This window comes from Drosophila sulfurigaster, chromosome 2R (genome assembly GCF_023558435.1).
Source record: "Drosophila sulfurigaster albostrigata strain 15112-1811.04 chromosome 2R, ASM2355843v2, whole genome shotgun sequence".
In the NCBI taxonomy this organism is placed as follows: Eukaryota; Metazoa; Arthropoda; class Insecta; order Diptera; family Drosophilidae; genus Drosophila; species Drosophila sulfurigaster.
In genome coordinates, this window is record NC_084882.1 from 8,630,609 (window position 1) to 8,654,988 (window position 24,380).

The 24,380-nt window shown below is 35.3% G+C and overlaps 7 protein-coding genes across 12 annotated transcripts; 1 reads left to right on the forward strand and 6 right to left on the reverse strand.

The window, feature by feature from the left end:
- Positions 1 to 986: 986 nt before the first annotated feature.
- Positions 987 to 2,653, forward strand: LOC133838381 (arrestin domain-containing protein 17). The gene is made up of 3 exons (XM_062269454.1): positions 987 to 1,152; positions 1,289 to 2,284; positions 2,353 to 2,653. Exons 1-3 carry the CDS (start codon positions 1,041 to 1,043, stop codon positions 2,496 to 2,498), a joined length of 1,254 nt encoding a protein of 417 aa, XP_062125438.1. The 5' UTR covers positions 987 to 1,040; the 3' UTR covers positions 2,499 to 2,653.
- Positions 2,654 to 3,284: 631 nt separating this feature from the next.
- On the reverse strand, positions 3,285 to 5,792 carry LOC133837585 (arrestin domain-containing protein 3). The gene is made up of 4 exons (XM_062268386.1): positions 5,573 to 5,792; positions 4,549 to 4,898; positions 3,935 to 4,490; positions 3,285 to 3,857 (listed from the first exon to the last, which is right to left on the reverse strand). The coding sequence occupies exons 1-4, from the start codon at positions 5,682 to 5,684 to the stop codon at positions 3,652 to 3,654; spliced, it is 1,224 nt and encodes a 407-aa protein (XP_062124370.1). The 5' UTR covers positions 5,685 to 5,792; the 3' UTR covers positions 3,285 to 3,651.
- Positions 5,793 to 6,921: 1,129 nt separating this feature from the next.
- LOC133837586 (arrestin domain-containing protein 3-like) lies at positions 6,922 to 9,870 on the reverse strand. Its single transcript, XM_062268388.1, has 4 exons — positions 9,607 to 9,870; positions 7,902 to 8,239; positions 7,284 to 7,839; positions 6,922 to 7,200 (listed from the first exon to the last, which is right to left on the reverse strand). The coding sequence occupies exons 1-4, from the start codon at positions 9,716 to 9,718 to the stop codon at positions 6,995 to 6,997; spliced, it is 1,212 nt and encodes a 403-aa protein (XP_062124372.1). The 5' UTR covers positions 9,719 to 9,870; the 3' UTR covers positions 6,922 to 6,994.
- A 2,227-nt stretch (positions 9,871 to 12,097) lies between these two features.
- LOC133837158 (arrestin domain-containing protein 3-like) lies at positions 12,098 to 13,400 on the reverse strand. 2 transcript variants are annotated; one of them, XM_062267837.1, is made up of 4 exons: positions 13,201 to 13,399; positions 12,779 to 13,098; positions 12,238 to 12,727; positions 12,098 to 12,207 (listed from the first exon to the last, which is right to left on the reverse strand). In XM_062267837.1, the coding sequence occupies exons 1-4, from the start codon at positions 13,307 to 13,309 to the stop codon at positions 12,113 to 12,115; spliced, it is 1,014 nt and encodes a 337-aa protein (XP_062123821.1). In that variant the 5' UTR covers positions 13,310 to 13,399; the 3' UTR covers positions 12,098 to 12,112. The 2 variants fall into 2 exon arrangements, with proteins under 2 accessions (XP_062123821.1, XP_062123820.1); XM_062267836.1 differs by having other exon boundaries at positions 12,098 to 12,727; positions 13,201 to 13,400.
- Positions 13,401 to 15,337: 1,937 nt separating this feature from the next.
- On the reverse strand, positions 15,338 to 19,222 carry LOC133838470 (arrestin domain-containing protein 1-like). Of its 3 annotated transcripts, none has more exons than XM_062269588.1 (3): positions 19,037 to 19,194; positions 16,148 to 16,467; positions 15,338 to 16,091 (listed from the first exon to the last, which is right to left on the reverse strand). In XM_062269588.1, the coding sequence occupies exons 1-3, from the start codon at positions 19,146 to 19,148 to the stop codon at positions 15,573 to 15,575; spliced, it is 951 nt and encodes a 316-aa protein (XP_062125572.1). In that variant the 5' UTR covers positions 19,149 to 19,194; the 3' UTR covers positions 15,338 to 15,572. The 3 variants fall into 3 exon arrangements, with proteins under 3 accessions (XP_062125572.1, XP_062125571.1, XP_062125570.1); XM_062269587.1 differs by lacking the exon at positions 19,037 to 19,194 and adding an exon at positions 16,581 to 16,782 and having other exon boundaries at positions 15,346 to 16,091; XM_062269586.1 differs by lacking the exons at positions 15,338 to 16,091; positions 16,148 to 16,467 and adding exons at positions 17,774 to 18,550; positions 18,607 to 18,926 and having other exon boundaries at positions 19,037 to 19,222.
- Positions 19,223 to 19,842: 620 nt separating this feature from the next.
- LOC133837351 (arrestin domain-containing protein 1-like) lies at positions 19,843 to 21,460 on the reverse strand. Of its 3 annotated transcripts, XM_062268082.1 has the most exons (5): positions 21,161 to 21,460; positions 20,923 to 21,108; positions 20,789 to 20,864; positions 20,157 to 20,733; positions 19,843 to 20,092 (listed from the first exon to the last, which is right to left on the reverse strand). In XM_062268082.1, the coding sequence occupies exons 2-5, from the start codon at positions 20,934 to 20,936 to the stop codon at positions 20,055 to 20,057; spliced, it is 705 nt and encodes a 234-aa protein (XP_062124066.1). In that variant the 5' UTR covers positions 20,937 to 21,108; positions 21,161 to 21,460; the 3' UTR covers positions 19,843 to 20,054. The 3 variants fall into 3 exon arrangements, with proteins under 3 accessions (XP_062124066.1, XP_062124065.1, XP_062124064.1); XM_062268080.1 differs by having other exon boundaries at positions 19,846 to 20,092; positions 20,789 to 21,108; positions 21,161 to 21,447; XM_062268081.1 differs by lacking the exon at positions 21,161 to 21,460 and having other exon boundaries at positions 19,845 to 20,092; positions 20,789 to 21,136.
- Positions 21,461 to 21,805: 345 nt separating this feature from the next.
- On the reverse strand, positions 21,806 to 23,727 carry LOC133837907 (juvenile hormone esterase-like). The gene is made up of 4 exons (XM_062268820.1): positions 22,681 to 23,727; positions 22,304 to 22,627; positions 22,115 to 22,247; positions 21,806 to 22,047 (listed from the first exon to the last, which is right to left on the reverse strand). The coding sequence occupies exons 1-4, from the start codon at positions 23,693 to 23,695 to the stop codon at positions 21,858 to 21,860; spliced, it is 1,662 nt and encodes a 553-aa protein (XP_062124804.1). The 5' UTR covers positions 23,696 to 23,727; the 3' UTR covers positions 21,806 to 21,857.
- Positions 23,728 to 24,380: the final 653 nt, after the last annotated feature.

A 24,380-nucleotide genomic window follows, 5' to 3' on the forward strand; every position in this document is an offset into this window, starting at 1 on the left:
TTTACTCGAGTCGGCTCTGATCAAGAAAATATTTATTTTAATATATACTTTATGCGGTGGGCACAAAGTTATAATATATTTTTACCCTATGGTAGCGCGTATAAAAATTGCCATCCAAAGTGCAAGTCACTGAATTTGTGGTGAGCGTAGTATTTTCAGTACACATTGGTTTTAGGCTACATTTGTTTATCGCAAGATAACCATTTGCCCTTATGATGGAATTAAAAATGAATATAATTTTAATTATCCGTCAAAAAAGGGATTTAACAATATAACTTTTAGGTTTGGCTTACAAGAGACATCTGAGTTCCATTAAATGTTGTATATTTGTTTTTAATAATATATAAAAATCTCTTTTTTTCTTGGAAGTGTTAAGCAGTGAGGCATGGCAAACTTGATTACTATAGAAATGTTATTACTTAAGCTATTTAGTTATTTCAAATACTTATGACGGTCACTTATTAATGTCAATATAATTTTAAACATATTTTTATCTTTGCATTGGTTAAGTCTTTATCAGAACAACATTTGATAATTGAATTTAGATTAGGTTGCTTGCATAATTTTATTTCTTCAATGCTGTTTTAAAATGAAACCAATTATTATATATGTACATATATGAAAGTAAACTTTGGGTTTGTTATCTTTGTGTGATTTGATGACGAATATGATTTACACATTGAATTACGATTGTAGTCAACAATTGTGGATACGTATACGTATTTATTGGACTGTCATGATTCGCCTGTAGGTATGCAACACCTGGTAACAGTTTCATATAAGAAAAAATCTATTTAATTAAATTTGCTAATTGTTTATGACGAACAACAACAATGTGGAACAATAAGTGGCCATGCTATTTGCCCTGACACTTGTGGCACAGACCCGAGCCGACTTTGATTAGATAAACGCAACAATAACACTCGGGCGAACATGCATAATGCCGATAAGGCCGATGAAACCGGGCTGTTTAATAGGGCAACCAATTGTCAACAAACGGCCAGACACCAAGCGACAGTCAAGCGGTAAACAGGTCGATAATGAGTCAACTCTACGACATCCAACTGGAGAGGCCCAGTGGGGTATACTATGCTGGTGAGACGGTCAATGGCCACATCTACTTAACACTACCGGAGCGTGCTCTAATAAAAGGTAACATCCCATGAGTCATAATCATAGGTGCCCTGGACTGCCCCATTGATAAGTCCACTCGCGAGGCGTGACTCATGCTTGAAGCGATTTGAAAGTGCATTTCGTAATTACATTTTTGTTTTCGTTCCATTCTTAGCAATTGCCCTGGAATCAAATGGTTTTGCAAACAGTTCTTGGCTGAAGCCGCAAAAGCAAAAAGCTTCAAAGAAACAACAAGTGGCCAAGCCGCCCTTGGCCTTTGAGAAACGTGCCGATTACTTCGCCAAAGTCGATTACTTTGTTGGATCGGAGCACGCTCTTCCGCAAATTATCGATGCAGGCACCTACAGATACGACTTCAGTGTGCAGTTGCCAGTGAATTGTCCCAGTAGCTATGAGGGAACTCATGGCCACATTCGCTACACTCTGCAGCTGATGTTGTACCGCTCAACGGATCAGCCAGCTGAGATGGCTGTGATGCGCACACTGCAGGTGTTGCAACGTTGCGATTCATCGCCTGGCCAGCTGACCAGTCCCTGCGAGGTTCAGAGTATGGAACAGACTTCAAAGCTCAAGTTCTGGCAGCGACCGCTGCAGCTGCAATTGGATATTCCCAGATCGGGCTATGAGCCCGGAGCATGCATCTCAGTGCACGTAAAACTAGATAATCCACAACAGCTAAAGTTGAAAACGCTGACCTATAAACTGAACCTGGTCAGCACCTACATGGGTCAACACCAAAGCAGACCCAAGCGTACGGAGTTTAAAGTGGAGCGTCGCTATTTGGTCAGCACCAGTCATCAGTTGAACGCAGTCCCACGCCACGAGCTGCTCAGCTTTCAGCATTTGCAGACGTTGCAAGTGCCACAGACACCTGCCACACTGAGTGCAGACGTTTGTGCTTGTCTTCAGCTTAGCTACGAAGTGGAAGTCTTAGTGCAGACCACATCACCAGAACGTTCTATCTTGGCCCAAATCCCATTAATAGTGACGAATCCGACACCCCTGCAGGATTGCCAAGTGCAACAACCCATGGCTCGCTTACCTTTCGATCCGATTGGCAAGGGCGCGTCCAGTTCACCTAATCAGACACCTGAACACAACTCTATCGCGATGACAGCGCCGAATCTAAGCCAGTCGATGATCTCATTAAGTAAGTGAACCAGTTTGTAGTTGTTTTCCTTGCATTATAGCTTAGTTATAATTTCAATCTCTTGACAGCTTCCAACTTCCGTGAGGCTGAGTTCATGGTGGCCACTAATCTAAACAAGAAGGACAAGCACGCCATGTCTGGGGAGAACATAGATTTTAGACCGCGTTATTTATACTATGAAATGGAGCATGCCGAAACCGAAAAGGTGTTGTAAAAGAGGAAAACTGTGGAGACAGTTTTGAGATTATAGATTTAGCGTAAGTAATGTGTTTTAAGTTTGTACATTTAAAGTATTATGTAGTATAAAAATGTTATCTATGCAACCTATGACCGTTTGCAATAAATAGAATGTAAAACCTATTTTTGTAATAAAAAAATTTAAATAGTAGTGTACTTTTTGCAGCGTATTTAGTTATAGTTGATTTTAATTTTAAAATTATTTTGTTTTTGGGAACTTTGTAAAAGGAATAATGCAAATAAGTTAGATTTTTTCTTAAGGGAAATTCTGACATTAGCAAAGCTTATGATAGAAGCTGGCCTTTGTAGCTCTTAAGAGTGCATGAAAAGTCTTTCAGCTTACTTTCACTTTAATTTAGAAAATTAACTATCCGAAAGTTGAAGTTTTTTCCACATTGGGTGAGATTTTATAATTTGCATATTTTTTTAAATAAAAATTAGGTAACTTTTGCGGTATCTTCGCTCAAATTGCATTTAAATAGATATTTGGTAGTTTGAAGAACTTGTTTTTTAATGCATGTTTTTTTTTTGAATGAGTAGTTTATTGATTACCTTGCTTACATGAAAAATGTTTTAGTTACGTTGAATATTTAATTTATTTTTTATTTATTTATTTATATTTAAAGTCGGTCAGAAGAATGCATTAAAATTACCATGTTAGTTCAATACAATTTCTGTATTTTTAATTTAGTATCGCGTCGGCCAGAAACATTCAGTAAAAATAACTATTTTTGTGTACTACAATTTCAAAGTCTTATTATTATATTTTATATATATTTATTAATTATCTTGTTCATTTGTGTTGTAAATGACTTTAAAAGTCTGACAAAAAAGACGATAATAAAAATAGTATTTCTTCAAAACAGTTTCAAAGTTCAATATGCTTATATTCTACATATGTTTCTCTTCAAAAAACTTTATTTTGGCAGATTATTAGTAAATGCACTTTTTAATATCAATAGACATGGAACAACCATGCAATTCATTTGATCCGAAAGTGCCATATAAAAAATAAGTATCGCAGGCAAAGATTGAAATACAAATATTTTAAGCTCTTTTTCTTATCATAGTGAGGTTCAAAAACATTTATAAAGCATATTTCTCCAGTATATGGTATACGTAGTATCAATTCAATTGTACTGAGGAGGTGCAGTTGGCATATGTAATAGGGGCGCATCCGGTCTATATCCTGCCTCTGGAGGTGGAGCCGAGGGAGTAGCGAAATTGGTGTACATGGGATAGCGAGGTATAAAATCGTCAGTGCGATCATGTTCATTAACATCTGTATCGATGAACTTTTCTCCAATATGTGTTGCTGCCTCGAATGGTGGCGGTTCTTGAATTAAGAAATTACAACGAAATTGCATTATTATTTAATAGGGAATTAAGAATATACATTAGGCTTCTACTCACTGCAGTTGTCGTAGCTTGGAGGCATATCGGCGGCTGCTCCAGCAGGAGTATCCGGTGTCTGAGGTATCCATTGAGCCGCAGTTGTGGGATTCACAGCACTTTGTGCCAAAGGTATTGTACCAATTATGATAGGCATTTCGATTTCAGAATCAGTGTGGCAGTCGCCCGTCTTAATAGCCATTAAAATCGAATAAGATACGTTGATTATGCGACTGGTTCGTGAAGTCGGTGGAACTGGTGGTATCACTAAAGTGGCATTTATTTCTCGTTTAGAGAGACGGAGCACTCGTTCAGCCTGGAACTCAGTGGCCAAAGTATTTGTATGCTCCTTATATTTGTGATGAGGCGTGGACGCTTTAAATTCATATTTCTGCCTAAGGGATATTTCGATGCCTTCTAGATCATAGCCAACTGATCGATTATCAATGTGCAGTGTGTAGTTAATCTTTTGACCAGGAGCATAGCCGCCAAACGGTATTATGAGAGTAGAGATTACAGGACCCGATGAACAAGGCCAGCAGCAAAAATACTTAATGTCCTCATTTTTCAATGGTAACTACGGACAATACAAATTAGTTTGTTTTGAATTTTTTCGGATAAGTTGATAAACATACCAGTAGATCGGAGTACATGTTAAGATTATAAGTTTGAAGGACTGTTATCGGTTGCTTGAATACATTATTGAATCGCCAGGAACGATCAAGAACGAGTTGCACCTCGTAGGAAATCTTTCCATACTTTTCGACACAAGATGTCGGGCACTCCAGTGGGAGCGGAATGCAGAACGTATAAGTGTGGGTTCCTGGTGGCAATTCTCCCTCTCCAAAAACATTGGTTCTAGTGTTAAGGTAAGACTCATGGCCTCGAAAATGTTCCGTATATGATTGCGATTTTCCATTTACAGTCCTCGTACGGCGCTCCTCCCAGCGAACCTTTGCCTCGCCCTCAAAGAGAATGTAGACCGCTGTTCAGATAATATTAAGAGAATACGTAAATAAGCTTCATGCAAACGAATTAAGCTTTGCGTTTTGCGTCTTCCGCTTTGTGCTGCTTTTGCCGGCTATTTTGTGTACAGTGGAACCAAAACAATAAAATAAAATAACTTTCACAAAGCAAGCTTTTTTGTGTGCGTTAGATTTCTATGGGGAGACAACAATACTTCAACTCATTTATCGCATGTCAATTGAGAATTAAAATTTCTTTTTTGCACATGTTGCTTTTTAAGGGGACGATTTGACAACCGAATTAATTGTCGGTACTACACTCACATACACATATTAAGTCATCGCAACTTTTTGGCAATTGTAGAAAATTAAATATATACACATGTATGTATGTATACAAAAAGATTACGTACTCATCATAATTATCAATATAGTATAGAACAAGTTAGAATATAGTATATGCCGAAATAAATCTTTTTAATAATCAATAAACATACATATGTGAGTGATACTTATACTAAACTGGTTTAAAATTATTTTTTTCGAAAATGCATATACATACAAGTAATTATAATACATTTGTATAACAAAACACACATGATAAGAATTATTCTGAATGGAAAGTAGCTCCCAGATAAGGGAAAGAAAGCTCTTTCAACTATTTTGCAAATTTAAGCAAACAGTTAATAATTACCATTGACAGACTTGCTGCTTGTTGTTCTTAGAGTTATACGTCCATTAACTGTTTCACCACTGTAATAGATCGGATTGGGACGATCGAACTCAAATACGCATTCTGACGGCATTGCAAAATATTTTTAATGACACTCAAGCTAATTATTATAATATATTTGTTTGATAATTCTAAATATGTTAATATGCTCCCAAATTTTATTTAAGCGACGCACGCAAACAGAAACTGCAACGCCAACTAACTTAGATATGAATAAAATGTGGAAGCCTCTAAGTGTTTGAAAGAGCAGATGCCAAAGCTTTAGCGGTGTATACATACGAGTATGTGACATCATCAGTTGAGAGCGGCACAGCGTAAAAAAGCTTGCTACCAATACTCTTGAACACAAGAGAACCGTAATTGAAGAGGGAATTGAAGAGGGAGAAATAAGAAGAGAATGAGAGACATGTGGATAGAGTGGCAGTCGCAGTGTAAACAATGTTAATGTAAACAATAACACACATAATATCGCCGTATCAGCTGTTTAGTAAGTCAACGTGTTGTTACTATATATGTATAGTACCTTAAGCATTCACACTTGTCGCTTTTGGCGGTAAATTTTCACGCGACTGCGGAAATAATACTAACATTTTATAACGGACCTCGTGAAGGTTCAAAAAATGAAAGTTACAGCTGCTAATTAGTATTGCCAGTTTTGATTCTCATATCTTCGCTTTATTGGTTTTTCGATCATGGCTATAATATTTTAAGTTATTAGGATTGCTAAAAATAAAATAAAAACTTCATCAATGAGGTACTTAAATAACCCCCTTAATCCAGTCTAATCGAGTATATTACACTAGCATTTAAGATGTTTTATAATCGTTTTTTCGGGACTGGTTTGGTTAATGATGTGAAATTTTATCGTCACGTGAACGAGATATTGCGATGAATCGGGACTTTTAACAAATATTAAGTAATGCCAGTTCGATTTATATATTTATTTTGTTATATTTTATTGTAATATTCAACATTTTTTGTTGGAAACCGTATTGCAAGTAAATAAATTTTTAACTCTTGAACGCATGTTATTTAGTTTTAAAAACATTTTCTTTTTTTGGCCATTAATAGTATAATTGTCAGCTGGACTGCAAATTATCCATCATAATTTATTTTATTAAAAGTAGTTTTTATAGATTTTTATCAAATATTCTTTTTAAATAATATATATATATTTTTTTTATATATATCAAAATTGTTATATATGCGGAATATATATCTAAATATATTTTGGTTTAATGCTACAATGCAATATCGTATATAAAAAATAAGTATTTCAGCAAACATTGCAATATAAAGCTATTAAATAAACACTTTTACTTATTTAAACAAATTATGTATAAGGCCACAGAAAGCATTGTAGAATAATTACATAGAATAATCTTAATTAAACTGGGTATTTGCGCTGGGATTATGAGGTTGTTGTAATAAGGGCGCATCTGATGTTTCTGGAGGAGGAGCCGAAGGAGCAGAAAAATTTGTATACATGGGATAGTGAGGTATGAAATCATCAGTACGATGATGCTCATTAACTTCCGTGTCGATGAACTTCTCTCCAATATGCGTAGATGTCTCGAATGATGGTGGCCCTTTATTTAGATAATTCAAACAGAAATTTATTATAATTGTATGATGAGTTTAGAATATACATATATATTAGGCTTCAACTCACTGCAGTTGTCGTAGCTTGGAGGCAAATCTGCGGCTGCTCCAGCTGGAGTATCCGGAGTTTGAGGTATCCATTGAGCCGCAGTAGCGGGATTCACAGCACTTTGTGCCAAAGGTATTGTACCAATTGTGATAGGTATTTCTATTTCAGAAGCTTTGTGGCATGCACCTGTCCTGATGGCCATTAAAATTGAATAATATATGTTGATTATTCCATTGGATCGTGAAGAGGGTGGCACTGGTGGAATAAGTAAGCTGGCATTTATTTCGCGTTTTGACAGACGGAGCACTCGTTGATCTTGACTCTCAGTGGCGAGAGCATTTATATGCTCCTTAAATTTCTGACGGGGCGAAGTGGCTCTGAATATATATTTCTGCAAAAGGGTTATTTTGATACCCTCTAGATCATTGCCATTTGACTGATTGTCAATGCACAGTGTATAGTTAATCTTCTGACCAGGGGCATAGCCGCCAAAAGGTATTGTTAAAGTAGATATAATAGGACCCGCCGAACAAGGCCAGCAGCATAAATACTTAACGTCCTCATTTTTCAACGGTAGCTATGGAGAAAAAGATTGATTGTTCTGGATTCTTTTTAATGAATGTTATTTTATAAACTTACCAACAGATCAGCGTACATGTTGAGATTATAAGTCTGAAGGACCGTTATCGGTCGTTTGAAAACATTATTGAATCGCCAGGGACGATCAACAACGAGTGATACCTCATAGGAAATCTTGCCATACCTTTCCACACAAGATGTCGGACATTCCAGTGGGAGCGGAATGCAGAACGTATAAGTGTGGGTGCCTGGTGGTAATTCTCCCTCTCCGAAGACATTGGTCCTACTGTTGAAGTATGACTCGAAGCTTCGAAAATGTTCAGTATATGAGTTTTTGCCACTACTCCGACGCTTCTCCCAATGAACCTTTCCTTGACCCTCAAAGAGAATGTACACCACTGTTCAGATTGAAATTAAGAGCAAACATGAATATTACTTAATGCAGTCCACTTAAGCTTTGGCTCTCGCGTCCTTCGCTTTGTGTTGATTTTACCGGCTATCTTGTGTGCAGAGGAATCAATATGATTTTATATACAACTATGTTTTGAGAAAAAATGTGCTGATTAAACAAATCAAAAGAGTAAATATAAAGGGAAAAGTTTGTAATGGTTTGATTTTTCACATAGTGAACTTGCAAATTTTTGGGCCTTTATATCTATTTATAGACTATAGACTGTCTCATGCTTGTCGCATGGCAACTGAGAACTTACTTTTTTTTGCACATGATTGGGGTCAACATATCATATCAATTATCTCAACAAAATTCAGCTAACGAAATTTTGTAGTAGTTATGAACATTGATATACATATATCCATTTATAACTAATGATATTCTTTTTATGAGAATCTTTGGCTCAAATTTAATTTGAAGCATTAATTGCAGTTCACTTATGATTTAAAATTTTTTTTAAATTTATTCAATTCTATTCAGATTATAGAAAACATAAACATATTTTGAAGTCAGGCAATCTCTTCTTATCTACATGAAAAATGTGGCCACTGTTTGTAGTTCAATTCTTTTTGTATTTTATTCATTTAATGGTGGCCACATTTTTCATGAAGATAAGAAGAGGCTGCATTCTGTACTTATCTCAAAAATAAATTTTTTTTTTTTTATTTTGAAAATTTTGGTTGAATTTGTCAATGGCAAAAACTACTTTTTAAATTTTGCAAAGAATTCTTTTTTTTCAATGTAAATGTGTAAGATTGCGTTGACTCATTTATACTTAAGTTTTGTTTTTAATTTATTGCACCAAACACACTTAATAATTGTCATATGTAATCTAGCCACGTAGCCGGTGTCTGTGTTTCCGTAAATTGGATTTTGTGATTTTTTCTGTGCATATCGCTTAAAGTGGTGTGCTCGACGTATGAACTGTTATTTCGCGAAGTGTAAGTAACAAAATTATTTTTTATATTTTTCGAAAATTTACTTTGATTCCTCGAAATAATTTAAATAATACAATCGTTCGAATTACAAGGGCGACTTGCTAGATTAGCACATTAAATTTTTAAATACGTATATATGTACGTTAGCATATAAAAATGTTGTGAATATATATGTGCATGTACATAGTTGTGCGTAAATATGCTGTTCATACTGGTTTTACGAGCAAATTCTCGTATTTGTCGAAAGATTTTTACTAACATCGCACACGAGGAAGTATTAACTACTTTCAATAGAAGATCACTGCCGTATAACGGATACCACATTAAACTTTGTAACGAAACATATGCTATAAGCAAATACATAGTTACAAATTACCATTTACAGACTTTGCGCTTGTGGTTGTTAACGATATGCGCCCATTGATTGTTTCGCCGCTGTAGTAAATCGGAACGGGTCGATCGAATTCAAAAACGCATTCTGACGGCATTGCAAAAGTTATTAAATTTCACACTAAGTTATGTTTTAATTTAACTTTAAATATATTTTTATATTTTAAAACATAGTTCCGGTAACTTAATTTCCGAATTTTAATTAGGCGACGCACGCAAACCTACAACGCCAAACAACTTAGATGAATAAAATGTGGAAGATTCAAAGTATTCGAAAGCGCAGAGGCCAAAGCTTTAGCGGCGAATACAGACGAATGTGACATCATCAGTTGAGAGCGGCAGACCATAAAAAAAGCTCGTGGCTCATACTCTTAAACGAAATGAAAAAATTTAGAATAAGAGGGAAAGATAAAGAGATGAACGTACACAGAGGGTTCACCGCATGTAAACAATGTCAATATACACAATAACAGACTACTTAATATTACCGAATCAGCTCTTTCGTAAATCGTCGTCGTGTTGTTAATAAATATAGTATCTCTGCATGCACACCTGTAGATTTTGGCGCGAAATTTCCTGATGAGTGTAAAAATAATACCAACTGTTTTTACTTTTGGTTAAACTACCTTTTATAATAATTGTAAACAATTTATTACGTTTTTAGTTAACTTTTTTGAAGATATATGCTGAGAAAATTATTATGCATTTTTTAATTGAATAAAGTAATTAAAAAAAAAACAATGAAAATATACAATTAACCTGGTCTGTGCATTGAAATAGAATGTATTTAAGATACATTTTGAAAGGTTTTCAAATACTACATACATACATATCATACATATGTCTCAAATGGGAATCTTATAACGATGCTGACTTATATCCAGTTTTGATTTGCAATTCTTCATAAATTTCGAAATATTTTGTTTTATGGGTATTCTATAACGACCAGTTTACATTGCACAAATATTCATCCGTTGAATTACTCGGGATGCTAAAGATATTATGACAATTAAATTGAGCAATGAGAAATTGAATTTTCACTTTAACCTAGTAGTGGCGAATCCATCCTACATGCTCGTAGGTAGTTCAATAGTTGTTTTCTCGGGATCGGTTTTATTAAAGATAACAGCGAGGATTGGTACTTGGAACAGGTACTAGAGCTCATCATGAAGCATTTATTTACCAAATTTAACTTACCAAATGTTTTATTACTAACAGAATACTTAGGGAAACTATAACGTCCGTTGTATGAAGGGCCATTGACCACATGAAGCGATTATATGCATTAGACTTTAATGCTCTAATGATTAGAGCATCGCTGTAGAGTTTTCCGAGATATTGCAAGGAATTAGGATTTTTAATTGGGGTCTTACCAAGATATTCGATACGGAGAACAGCACTTGCTTCATTTGAATGAAGAGTGTCTCGTCCATATAGGAATAATATAGGTGCGAGATGCTTCCAATATGAGTTCATACTAAGAAAAGTTTCGTTCCGTAGATAAGCAACCTTTAATAATTACAACAAATAAACACAAAATTCATACTGTTATTCCCGAGATGAGAGGCACCTTATAGAAGTTCCCACTTAATGCTGTCTGGTGTGGATCCTCAACTAGAAAATGTTCTTGGCGGAATCCAGTTGAGCGCAGGATTCCATACAAAGACGAAGATGCCAGTATAAGAAGCAACATAATCAAGCATAGGTTCTCTATGGAAGGAATCCACCATATCTTTTATTGAAGACTCAGGACACTTCAGTAAACGCCAAATGCCCTCATTCAGATTTCCCGATGAATTAGTCCTCTAGACATCGGCGATATGTGTAGTGCTATACTCACACTTCCCGCACTGTATCCTAGTAATGTAACTGATTTTGGGTCACCTCCAAAGTGTTGAATATGCTGTTGAAGTCCTTTAAGTCTCGCTTTGTCAGATGTTTGTGGCCCAGAATATCCAGGCGGCAATTTAGCACACAATCACGATTAAATTTGGTCAATGCAGAGAACACATAGACGCCACCTGGATGCAAAAAGATTGACGTCATGAATCCGACCCAGATTCAAATCGACTTCAATACCCAATACACCCAATTATGACAATAGGCACGCGATCACTAATAAATTCAACACCTTTCAGCGCCGATTCGTACTGATATCACTAAAGTGTAAGGTCATTATTTATTTATTACGAACTGAGATTGTGGAATTGCCCCAAGTTGCTTACAAATTGACTACTGAAACAATTAAGATTTTGTGGTGTCAATCAATATGTGCAATATATTTATTTAAATTGTTTAAAGTGATTTGGTCGATTAGATGTAATGTGTAATTTATATATTATATATGTGTACAATTAGAAACAATAGTTGAATAAATAAATTGTGAATATCATTAGAGTAAGTATTTATAGCCACTTGATTTTACGCGGCTTACTTGAATAGATACTATCTCTTTTCTTTGGCATTTGTTTCTGAATGGATAAAAGGATATATCAGTATACACTATACAAATATTTGGCATGTTTCGACTTACCAGAATCGTCAAAGCATGGAGCCGATGGAGTTGTTGCTCCAGCTGGAGTGTCAGGTGTCTGAGGTATCCATTGCGTGATTTCAGTTGCCGATGCTAGGTCATCATTAAGATTCGGGATCAGTGGCTCGGTACCTATTACTATAGGTACTTCTATGACACAATTTGGATGAAAATACCCGAACGCCATGCTCAATAACACCAAATATTGAATGCGAATAATGTGTCTTTCTCGAGAGGAGTGAACTGTGTCTGGCACAACAAGAGTGCCATTTATAAATTTCTTAGACAATCGATTTACCCGATCGGCGAGCAGGTTAGAGCAGATTATCGCTTTCCGTGTGCGTATTACAGTTCTTGCATCAGATAAGATACTCGCAAACTTGACGATTTGAATAAGGGACAATTGAACGTTGACCAAATCGTTACCAACCGCCTGGTTATCTATGCTTATGATGCAGTTAATTGTCTCGCCGGGCACATATCCACTGATGGGCATCCTTAAACTTAATATGATTGGAGCTGAGGCACAGGGCCAGCAGCAAAAGCTCTTTATGACTTCATTTTCTATGGGAACCTAGTCGACTATGAGATTAGCTTATGTGAAATATGCAGTGGATGAACTTACCAAAAGCTCTGGATACTTGCTAAGATCGTAGCATCCTCTTACGGTTATGAGCTCTTCAAATTCTTTATCAAACTTCCATGGACGATCGATAACTAGTACAACAGAATACTTTATGATTCCAAGGTCGAAAAAACATGACGTTGGAACATTATCTGGTATAAGGAAGTCGAATGGGATTGTGTAGGTGCCAGCCGCTAGGGACGTCCCTTCAATAATGTTAACTCGTGAGTCCACTATTTTTTCTATACCGCTCTTCATAGGCACATTTCTGTATTCATTTACAAACACTATTCCCTCTCCCCGCAATTGTATGTAGACCGCTGTTTCGAACGAAAGAGAATTTCCATATTAAGAGATAGTGATACAAATAAAAAAGACCTCATAAGCATGTTGCTTTTGATATGATTTAAGTCAACACCTACCATGAACGGGTTTATCCGTGGTTGTAGTTAAAACAAATTGACCTCTAACAGATTCGCCGGCTTTGTAATTCCTTTTATTTTGATCAAATGTGGCAAAACAAGTTGTCATTTTTAAACAATTATTCGAAGTAGCGTCAATCGAAGTCGCCTTTAATCGGAGCAACACGCTAAAGAAAGTGCCGAAATTGGAATTACAATTGAGAAAGACTGTCAAAAGCTTTCTTTATTGTCTGTGGGCGCATGGATGTTCATGGCAACATATTTATGTGACATCATCAGTTGGGAGCGCATACTCATAACAACGCGAAAAGCTCACATTGAAAAGCATAAAATACAATGAGAGCAAAATAATAAAGAGAGACAAGCAGCACAGTGCTGAGCCAAGCGTGTACTATTCTTCTTTTTGTGAAAGCTACACAAACTTTGATGTTAACATCATCTGATGAATTAATTTACACATATGTATGTAAATACGTATGTAGATATGAATAATATATATATATGTATATGTACGTATGTATGTACATTGTATGTACTTCATACAATTAAGGAGCAATGACGAGAAAAAACATTTTTTTTTTTAATTGTTCGTTATTATGATTCGCTATCAGTTAATCCAAATCGTCTCTTTCACTTAAATAACCAACAGCTCTCGATTTTGCCTTAAAGATATATTGGAAATATTTTACTTAGAACAATTGAAATAAGGTCTTACTTATAGTTTCTGTTAAATGTACATTATATGTTTGTATCCTTATTTTTGGTTACAAAAAGGGAAGATTAAAGATAATATATTTTTATCTTTTTGTTTAAATACATATTATTACTTGTAACTAAGGCTTATTGTATGGGTAAAAAAAAAATTACGAAAAAAATCCAATTAGGATTTTATGTGGGAATGAATAATGATCATTAATCATAATGATATTTTAATATTTGCTGTCCGTAGGGCAGAAATGTTTTCAAGATTGTGCAGGAGGGAAAGTATGCAATATGCAGAAGGGTCCCATAAAGTACATTTATGTGTTCTTGATCAACGTCAACAGCCAACATCTCAGTGACTATTTTTTAGGTTAAACCAATCTTAAATCAAGATTGTTATGCTAAATTTTCATTTTAAGATTAAAAACATCTTATTTGAAGATTATTATTTTAATTTAATAATTTAATAATATTTTAGTCTAAATTGAAGACTCTAGTCGGTTCGTATAAAAGGATTAGATATTAGAAAGTAAAGAACATGCGGAAAGAATAAAATGAAAATAAAGATAGTACAAAATAGCTTAAAGAAAAAAACATATAACATTATGACATAAATAAAGATACTTGAGTTTGTTGAAATACTTTTTTATCGAAATGAGAATGCTATACTCAAATTATTGTATCTAAATGATATCAGTATATATCAAACAAGAAAGTTACAGTCGAGTGTGCTCGACTGTGAGATACCCGCTACCAATTTTTAATAAAGGCAAAATATTGCGGTATCATTTTCAAAATATACCGAAAATGTTATGTTTGGTATATCGATATAGTACACCATTCAAAATATACCATAGACAATGGCACAATGTACCAGATTGTCGGCTTAAGCAACTCAGATCCCTAGTAAGTAGGCGTTTTTGCCCATACGAAAGTATTTCTTTAATAACTTTCACAATTTTTATCTGATCGCAACCAAATTTTAATTAAGTAATTATTGTATATACCAAAACTCTAGCTTTAGAATTAGGCTTGTAATTCGATTTTTTTTGATTTGTGGCAAAAATTTGAAACAAACTTGATCTGCATGCAAACATAACAAATGCTGTCGAAAAATTATAGCTCTATCTCTTATAGCCTCTGAGATCCAGTGTTTCATACGGACAGACGGACATGGCTATTGATGCTGATCAGGGTCGGAGATGCCTCCTTCTATCTGTTACATACATTTCATGCCGGCGTAAAGTTATCTACTTTATGGGTAGCGGGTATAAAAAGAGTTGTATTAAATTATCTACATTCTGCTATTACAAAATTCCTTTTCATTTTTACAAAAATCTTTTAAATCTTCGCACCTGTTCTTAAAAAAAAAACAATCAAATTATTTTCTATTGATTTAAATGAATGAGCCAAGCATAATTTTTGCATTACGTAAATCCTCAAATGCATACTTTAATAATTGCATAATCTTTTGTGTTCGATGTATTTTATAAATACAGTATTACAAAGAATATTATATAAATTAGACAAATGTATATTTTTTGTATTTTAAAGAAATGCAGGTATATTCGAGTATTTGTGTATATTTGTATTTTTATTTCCATTGCAATGGAAACAACTCAATGCATTTGGTGTCTTTAACTAAAGCTGTGTGAGTGTTCGAAAGAAACTCAATCGGTTTCGGCAATTGGTGCTGTTGCAGTACAACCTTCGGTTGGATTTTGAATACTCTGTATCAGAGGTTCGGTGCCAATTATGATCGGTGTATCTATGTTCCAATTTAAACAAAAGCCATATTGCATGCTGATTCCAATCGCATATCGGACTTGTATAATTCGGCCTATTGCGTCTATAGATGTGGGTGGCACGGGTGGTACTACCAGAGTAGCCCTTATCAAGCGCTTCGATAACCGTTTTACACATTCTGTGAGTACACATGATACGAGAGTCTTTTCACGTTCACGGGGTTTAGCAACTGAGTGAGTTGACCCGAAGCTCATGATTTGTTTAAGGCATAGCTGGACATTTTCCAAATCATTGCCTACCGACTGGTTATCAATGCATACAGTGCAGCTGACCTTTTGACCAGGCACATAGCCTCCGAAAGGTATCGTTAGAGTCAGATTGGCTGGACCTGAAGAAAAGGGCCAGCAGCAAAGGCTCTTAATATGTTCGCTTTCAATGGGAATCTAGGGGAGAAAGAGAAATATTTAAGTTGTCAACATGAAGAATCTAATGGACGTACCTTTGCTTCTTCTAATAGGTTAAGATTGTTCGGCTGTATTACTCTAATCGCCTCTTTATATATATGGTCAGAGTGCCAAGAACGATCAATAATTAATGCAACGTGATAGAATATTCTTCCACATGGAGATTCGCATGATGATGGGCATGTCAATGGGAGCGTAAAGTTAAATGCATAGTTGTAAGTGCCTGGAGAAAGTTCTATCGCGTTACTGTAATCCAGACGTTCACTTAAATAACATTGAGTTCCGTATTGCATGGGACTTGACGCGTTTTCATATGGCATCACATTTGCCTCGCCTTCTAATAATATATAAATAGCTATTTGGACCAAGAGAGCAAAATATTTAGAAATTAGAAGAGAGAGAGAGATAGAATAAGCAGAGTTCAATTAATAGCTATACATACATATATACAAATAAAATAATAATTACAATTAACTGAAAGTGTATCCGATGTTGTCATCACAAATAGTCCTCTGATTTCCTCGCCGCCATAGAAAATGGCACTGCCCTTTTCGAACTGAGCAAAGGTTCTTATAGACATATTCGAGAGATATATGTATATATTATATCTTATTGTGAATGTTTGTAGTAAGCGACGCACGTCTATCCAGACGCGAAGCAGAAATATACTGCGGAACTGCCGAAATTTTGTTTGGAATCAAATGTTTTTTGGCAAAAAGAGTAAGCAAAGCTTATAGTGACGTCACCAGTTAAGAGTTAAAAGAGATCACCAAAGCTTATAGTACACAAGGGAGGGAATAACAAGATAAAGAGTAAATTAAGATTATGTTGTTCACTCTTATTTTTATATTAACAAGAGTATATGAAATAAAATAAACAAATCCGCACACATCGAGAACACATTTACCAAGCACATATTTAAATTAATACCTTTCGCTACATTCGAGTTCTTTGAGTGATAAGTGAAATCAATTCATTGATAATAATTTATACAAAGAAACGAATCGGTATATTTTTTAATTGACAAATGTTAAATAAAAATAAAAAACAATTAAGAAAGCTACAGTCAAGAAAAACAATGCACTATCATTCTTAGAATACACCAAATTAATACACCACAAAAATAATAAAATATACCAAAAGCTATAATTTGCATATTAATAAAGTACTACATTTAAAATATTTCGAAAAGAACAAAATATACCAGATTATCAGTAGAGGCTAGGCGTTTTCCTCCATACAAAAGTATTCACGAAAAGTGCCGAGGCAAAAATTGTAAACAAACTTGATCTACATGCGCAAACATAACAAGTTCTGTCGAAAAGTATTATCTCTATCTCTTATAGTCTCCAAGATCTATGTGTTCATACAAGGGGACGGAAACGATAATATCGTGTCGGCTGTTAACGCTGATCAAGAATATATACTCTTTACGGGGTTGGAGATGCCTCCTTCTGTGTGTTACATAAATTTCCTGTCGGCAAAAAGTTAAAATACCTACCCTATGGATAGCGGGTATAAAAAGAGTTGTATTAAATTTTCAACATTCTTCTATTCAAAAATTCCTTTTCATTTTTACCTGTTGATAATTGGGTGCCACCTGTTCTTAAAAAAGAACAATCAAATTATTTTCTATTTATTTAAATAAATGAGCCAAGCATTACTTTTGGATTATGTAAATCCTCAAATGCATACTTTAATAAATGCATAATCTTGTGTGTTAGATGTATTTTATAAATACAGTATTACAAAGAATATTATATAATATAGACAAATGGATATTATTTTGTATTTAAATGCAGGTATATTCGAGTAATTGTGTATATTTGTATTTTTATTTCCATTGCAATGGAAACAACTCAATGCATTTGGTGTCTTTAACTAAAGCTGTGTGAGTGTTCGAAAGAAACTCAATCGGTTTCGGCAATTGGTGCTGTTGCAGTACAACCTTCGGTTGGATTTTGAATACTCTGTATCAGAGGTTCGGTGCCAATTATGATCGGTGTATCTATGTTCCAATTTAAACAAAAGCCATATTGCATGCTGATTCCAATCGCATATCGTACTTTTATAATATGTTCTATTGTCTCTATTGTCTCTAGTGTTGTGGGTGGCACGGGTGGTACTACTAGAGTAGCCCTTATCAAGCGCTTTGATAACCGCTTTACACATTCTGTGAGTACACATGATACGAGAGACTTTTCACGTACGCGTGGATTAGACATTGAGAGAGTAGACGCGTAGCTCATTATTTGTTTAAGGCATAGCTGGACATTTTGCAAATCATTGCCTACCGACTGGTTATCAATGCATACAGTGCAGCTGACCTTTTGACCAGGCACATAGCCTCCGAAAGGTATCGTTAGAGTCAGATTGGCTGGACCTGAAGAAAAGGGCCAGCAGCAAAGGCTCTTAATATGTTCGCTTTCAATGGGAATCTAGGGAAGAAAGAGAAATATTTAAGTTGTCGACATGAAGAATCTAATGGACGTACTTTCGCTTCTTGTAATAGGTTAAGATTGTTCGGCTGTATTACTCTAATCGCCTCTTTATATATATGGTCAGAGTACCAAGAACGATCGATAACTAATACAACGTGGTAGAAAATTCTTCCACATGGGGATACACATGATGATGGACATGTCAACGGGGCGGTAAAGTTAAATGCATAGTTGTAAGTGCCTGGAGAAAGTTCTATCGCGTTACTGTAATCCAGACGTTCACTTAAATAACATTGAGTTCCGTGTTCCATGGGACTTGACGCGTTTTCATATGGCATCACATTTGCTTCGCCTTCTAATAATATATAAATAGCTATTTGGACCAAGAGAGCAAAATATTTAGAAATTGGAAGAGAGAGAGAGATAGAATAAGCAGAGTTCAATTAATAGCTATACATACATATATACAAATAAAATAATTACAATTAACTGAAAGTTTCTCCGATGTTGTTGTCACAAATTGTCCTCTGATTTCCTCGCCGCCATAGAAAATGGCACTGCCCTTTTCGAACTGAGCAAAGGTTCTTATAGGCATTTTTGAGAGATATATTTATAATAATAATATCTTAATATCTTATTGTGAATGTTTCTAGTAAGCGAAGCACTTCAATCCAGACGCGAAGCAGAAATATACTGCCGAAATTTTTGTTTGCTTGTTTTTTGGCAAAAAGAATAAGCAAAGCTCATAATGACGTCACCAGTTAAGGGCTCAAAGAGAGCGCCAAAGCTTATAGTATACAAGGGAGAGAATAACAAGATAAAGAGTAAATTAAGATTGTGTTGTTCACTCTTATTTTTATATTAACAAGAGTATATGAAATAAAATAAACAAATCCGCAAACATCGAGTTCACATTTACCAAGCATAGAACTTTTATAAATATAAGTAGGCTGTGGTTATGTTTAAATTAATACCTTTCGCTAAATTCGATTTCTTTGATTGATAAGTGAAATCAATTCACTGATAATAATTTGTACAATGAAACGAATCAGGATATGTTTCAATTGACAATTAAATCAAAATAAAAAACAATTAAGAAAGCTACAAAGTACACCAACTTAATATACCGCAATAATACTAAAATATACCAAAAGCTATAATTTGTCTATTAATATAGTATTGTGCCCTTCTATGCCATAGAGTTAGTAGGATTATCTCAAGTTGTTCATAAATTGAATATTAAAACATTTAAGATGTTGTTGTGTCAATCAATATATGTATGTATATATTTTCAGGTACAATAAATTAGAGTGGTTTATCTATAGGTATTTTCTTTTTTTATCTGGGAATATTTTTTATTTAATATATTATTACGTGTAGAAAATGTAAAATATAGTTTTTCAACGGTTGCAAACCAAAATTATTTACAATAGCAAAAAAGTTAAGTATTCTTTACTATACGAACGGTTTTCCTCGTTTTTTTTTTAGAGGTTTTAGGTTTTTAGGGATTAACATTATTCATTTCCAGTGTATTTATTTCTAAATTAAAAAAAGTGCATATCAGTAAAACACCATACAAATATTTATGCGTGCTTTGACTTACCGCAATTGTCAAGGCTTGGAGCCGATGGTTCTGTTGGTTTCGCTGGAGTGTCAGGTGTCTGAGGCTCCCATTCCGTCTCCGCAATTGGAGCCGTGTCAGATATTGGAATTTGAATACTCTTCATCAAAGATTTGGTTCCTATAACGATCGGTGTATCTATGTTCCAATTTGAGCAATAACCATGTTGCATGCTTATTGTAACAACATATCGTATTTCTATAATTTGTCGTTTTCTTGTTGAGGGTGGCACAGATGGCACTTGTAGAGAACCATTCAATAAACGTTTTGACAATCGGTTTACACATTCTGTGAGTACACATGATGTGAGCAAATATTCATGTTCACGTTCCCTAGAAAATCCTTCAGGTGCGGTTGTCGAGAATCTCATGATCTGCTTCAAGGATAGCTGGACATCGTGCAAATCATCGCCTACCGCTTGGTTATCGATGCATACGGTACAGTTGATCTTTTCACCAGGCACATAGCCTCCGAAGGGTATCGTTAGACTCAGAACAACTGGACCCGAAGAAAAGGGCCAACAACAAAGGCTCTTGATATATTCATTTTCAATAGGAATCTAGGGGAGAATGAGAAATGTTTACATTGTTAACATGAAAAATGTATGAACATACCTTTAGCTCTCGGTATCTGTTAAGATTATATGGCTGTATTACATTTATTGTCTCTTTGAATACTTCGTCTGAGTGCCTATGGCGGTCAATAACTAATGAAATCTGATAGGATATGCTTCCAATGGACGCCTCACATGATGACGGACATCTCAGCGGGAGCATAAAGTTGAATGAGTAGTTGTAGGTGCCTGCAGGAAGTTTTCTTCCACAAACACAATCCACATGTGTACTTAAATATGACTCAACTCCCTTAACCATGGGACTAGACTCGTTTTCAAAAGGGTACACTCTTCCCTCACCTGTTAATAATATATAAATAGCTATTTGACAGTTGAATCAATTATTTTCATTGGAGAAAAAAGTTATAATTACAATTGATGTTTATCTCTTCGGTTGTGCATAAAACAAATTGTCCTTTGAGTTCCTCGCCGCTATAGAAAGTCGAATTGTCTCGAGCGAATTGAACAGAGCAACGTGTAGGCATTATATGTTAAATTTGTGTATACTCGTATTATGTATTATTGTGAGTCTCTGTAGTAAGCGAAGAACTTTTATCAAACCGGCAAGCAGAACTAGACTGCCGAAGTCTCGTTTAAAATCCAATAGCTTTTGACAAAAAGAGTAAGCAAAGCTTATAATGACATCATAAGTTAAGAGTACCAAAGCTTGCGGTGTAAGAGCGAGGGAAAAAAAAGCATATGGTCTAAATACCTTGTTTACTTTTCTCTTAAATCTTAATGCAACAAATGAAGTAAAATAGACGAGTATTAGCGCGAGCTGAAGCAACATGTTAATCGTATATTGTATAGTATAAGATCTCGTTTTCCTTGACAACAAAAACGACTTGCTACGGTCCTCCATCTCCTCTTATTAATTTAATAAAAATAGCAAACAATTACTTCAACTTTTTATATATTATTATAGTTTCTACCCATAAACATTAAAATAATTGTTCTCAAAATGTGCTCATACATATATAAAATAATTTTGTTTTTGATATTAAAGAATATTGTCATTAAAACAAACAAAAGGTATTATAATTTGTATAGAAAACCCTTATAAGTTTATGTTATATACGCGATTCTTTGTCTCCAGTGGGAATCGGAAATAATTTATCCCAAAACTTGTAACGTTGCTCATTGATGTTGCCAGATTTGATTGTCATTTCTTCATCAATTTCTAAATATTTTGGATTTTCAGTATTATATAATGGCCAGTTTAAATCGCACAAATATTTATCAGTTGAATTATTAGGATTGCTAAAATATATCAATAATTATTATAATTTTTCACTAGTGTAAATATAAAATGAATATTATTATTTACCTAGTTGAAGCAAATCCAGTCCACATACGCGTAAGTCGTTCGATAGTCGTATTTTCAGGATCGGTTATATTAAAGAGGGGAGATATGAGCGGCACTTGGAACAGATATATGAGCTCATCGTGATGCATCGCCCCTACAATATAAGTAGTATGTCAAATATGTATTCACTTCAGAAATAAATCTACTCACCAAAAGTTTTATTAGTCTCAGGATCTTTAAGAAAACTGTAGCGTCCTTTGTAGCGGAAATAATATGTATAAATCGGTGTATGAGGAGCCATCAGGCGCATAAATCGATTGTATCCAACACCAATAATTGCATCACTGTATAGTCTTCCAAGCGCTTGCAATGAACCTGGATTCTCAATAGTTTCCCCACCGAAATATTCATTGCGAAGAGCAGCACTTATTTCCTTAGAGTGGAGTGTGCCTCGTTCATATAGCAATACTATGGGTGCATAACGCTCCCAGTCGGAATTCAGCATGCCACGTAATGTATCATTTCGCAGATCAACTATAATCTGAATGAGATTATCCATAATTCGTAATTGGGAGATAAATACTCACAGAATGCGGCCGACATAAACTCGAACTCGGTTATACCCGAAATGAGAGGCACCTTATAGAAATTTCCACTATGCGCAGTTTTATGAGGTTCTTCTATAAGGAAGCGTTCCTGTCCATGATCCTGTTCTACTACAATTTGCCAGTTGAAGATGGGATTCCAGCCAAACTCAAACATGCCATTGTAAGAAGTAACAAAGTCCATCATAGGTTTCTCGCGAAGGCAGCTGACCAAATTTTTTAGAGGTGTTTCTGGACACTTCAGTAAACGGGCCTGTCGCTGAGCCACCACTATGTCCGATGTATTATAGGCATATCTTCCATATGGCGATGCACTCATACAGATTCCCCGATGAAACAGCCCTCTAGACATTGGCGATAACATGTGTAATGCTATACTCACACTTCCCGCACTGTATCCCAGTAATGTAACTGATTTTGGGTCACCTCCAAAGTGATGAATATGCTGTTGAATCCAGCGAAGTGCCAGCACTTGATCCTTGAGTCCTGCATTTCCAGGTGCATCTGCACTGTCTGTGGCGAGGAATCCCAGGGTACCCAGGCGATAATTAAGTGAGACTAGGACACAATCACGATCCATTAAATTGGCTGGCCCTGCAAGATATTTGCTCTGCCCAGAGAACACATAGAAGCCACCTGGATGCAGAAATACAATCACAGGCAACCGAGCACTTTTATTTAAGTTCTTCGTGTAGACGTTGAGACGTAGACAGTCTTCTGAAACATCTGTCATGTTGTCCCAGGGCTGAGGACACATGGGACCATCCTGACTGGCATCGAATGTAGCGGGTGCCCAGGGCTTCACAGGTTTTGGATTCTTGAAACGCAACTCCCCAAGAGGCGGCTCTGCATAGCGTATGCCGCGAAAGGCATGGAATGGAACTCCCAGCCTTGAAGTTAAATTGACGCCATGAATCCGACCCAGATCCAAGTCGACGTCAACGCCTAATACGCCTGAGTGGAAACACAGGCACGCGATCACGAATAAACTGAACATCTTTAAGCTACGATGCAGTTCTTACTGATTTTACTCAAGTGCAAGTTTGTTTATTTATAGGGCAAGTCAATGCTTCTTAGAACTCAATTCGTGGTTTTACCCAGCGTCGTTCTCTAATCGATTCAGATTAAAATTACGAAGCTTCTGAGCTTTGTTGAATGACAGTGTCAGTTGTCTTTATACGTTCTGGTAATATAGAATATTATATTTCCGATAAGCTCTTGATTAACAACTGACTAAAAATTGTTGTAGTAGTTTCTTATGGCTTAAGAGATAAAAGTTGTATGAGGTTTTTTAAATACTAAGAGATATTTTCGCTCATTTGAGTCAACAGGTGTGCAAAGAGAGATATTCTCTTAGTATACAACTACAAAAATATTGTCATTAAAACAAATTTAATTTTTTTATATGTGGAATTGCATTTATGAATTTATTTACATTAAAAAAAATTTTTTAAGCTTAAGGCAACATATTAATCAAATGATATTACAATTTGTATATTTGTATTTGTTTTTATACCCGCTACCCATAGGGTAGAAGGGTATTATAACTTTGTGCCGGCAGGAAATATATATAACAGGTAGAAGGAGGCATCTCCGACCCCATAAAGTATATATATTCATGATCAGCGTCAACAGCCAAGACGATCTAGCCATGTCCGTCTGTCCGTGTGTATGTCTGTGTG

Coding starts and splice junctions, on each gene's coding strand:
- LOC133838381 (XM_062269454.1), top strand. CDS start 1,041: ATGAGTCAACTCTACGACATCCAACTGGAGAGGCCCAGTGGGGTATAC. Junction 1,153..1,288: donor GGAGCGTGCTCTAATAAAAG/GTAACATCCCAT, acceptor TTCCATTCTTAG/CAATTGCCCTGGAATCAAAT. Junction 2,285..2,352: donor CCAGTCGATGATCTCATTAA/GTAAGTGAACCA, acceptor ATCTCTTGACAG/CTTCCAACTTCCGTGAGGCT.
- LOC133837907 (XM_062268820.1), bottom strand. CDS start 23,695: ATGTTCAGTTTATTCGTGATCGCGTGCCTGTGTTTCCACTCAGGCGTA. Junction 22,248..22,303: donor TGAGACTAATAAAACTTTTG/GTGAGTAGATTT, acceptor CTTATATTGTAG/GGGCGATGCATCACGATGAG. Junction 22,048..22,114: donor ACTGGATTTGCTTCAACTAG/GTAAATAATAAT, acceptor GATATATTTTAG/CAATCCTAATAATTCAACTG.
- LOC133837351 (XM_062268080.1), bottom strand. CDS start 21,272: ATGCCTACACGTTGCTCTGTTCAATTCGCTCGAGACAATTCGACTTTC. Junction 21,109..21,160: donor CGAAGAGATAAACATCAATT/GTAATTATAACT, acceptor ACTGTCAAATAG/CTATTTATATATTATTAACA. Junction 20,093..20,156: donor TCCAAGCCTTGACAATTGCG/GTAAGTCAAAGC, acceptor TTTTTAATTTAG/AAATAAATACACTGGAAATG.
- LOC133837158 (XM_062267836.1), bottom strand. CDS start 13,309: ATGACAACTTGTTTTGCCACATTTGATCAAAATAAAAGGAATTACAAA. Junction 13,099..13,200: donor CACGGATAAACCCGTTCATG/GTAGGTGTTGAC, acceptor CGTTCGAAACAG/CGGTCTACATACAATTGCGG. Junction 12,728..12,778: donor GCAAGTATCCAGAGCTTTTG/GTAAGTTCATCC, acceptor ATAGTCGACTAG/GTTCCCATAGAAAATGAAGT.
- LOC133837585 (XM_062268386.1), bottom strand. CDS start 5,684: ATGCCGTCAGAATGCGTATTTGAGTTCGATCGTCCCAATCCGATCTAT. Junction 4,899..5,572: donor AAGCAGCAAGTCTGTCAATG/GTAATTATTAAC, acceptor TTATCTGAACAG/CGGTCTACATTCTCTTTGAG. Junction 3,858..3,934: donor TCCAAGCTACGACAACTGCA/GTGAGTAGAAGC, acceptor TCTTAATTCAAG/AACCGCCACCATTCGAGGCA.
- LOC133838470 (XM_062269586.1), bottom strand. CDS start 19,148: ATGCCTATAAGAACCTTTGCTCAGTTCGAAAAGGGCAGTGCCATTTTC. Junction 18,927..19,036: donor GGAGAAACTTTCAGTTAATT/GTAATTATTTTA, acceptor TGGTCCAAATAG/CTATTTATATATTATTAGAA. Junction 18,551..18,606: donor ACCTATTACAAGAAGCGAAA/GTACGTCCATTA, acceptor TTTCTTCCCTAG/ATTCCCATTGAAAGCGAACA.
- LOC133837586 (XM_062268388.1), bottom strand. CDS start 9,718: ATGCCGTCAGAATGCGTTTTTGAATTCGATCGACCCGTTCCGATTTAC. Junction 8,240..9,606: donor AAGCGCAAAGTCTGTAAATG/GTAATTTGTAAC, acceptor CAATCTGAACAG/TGGTGTACATTCTCTTTGAG. Junction 7,201..7,283: donor TCCAAGCTACGACAACTGCA/GTGAGTTGAAGC, acceptor ATCTAAATAAAG/GGCCACCATCATTCGAGACA.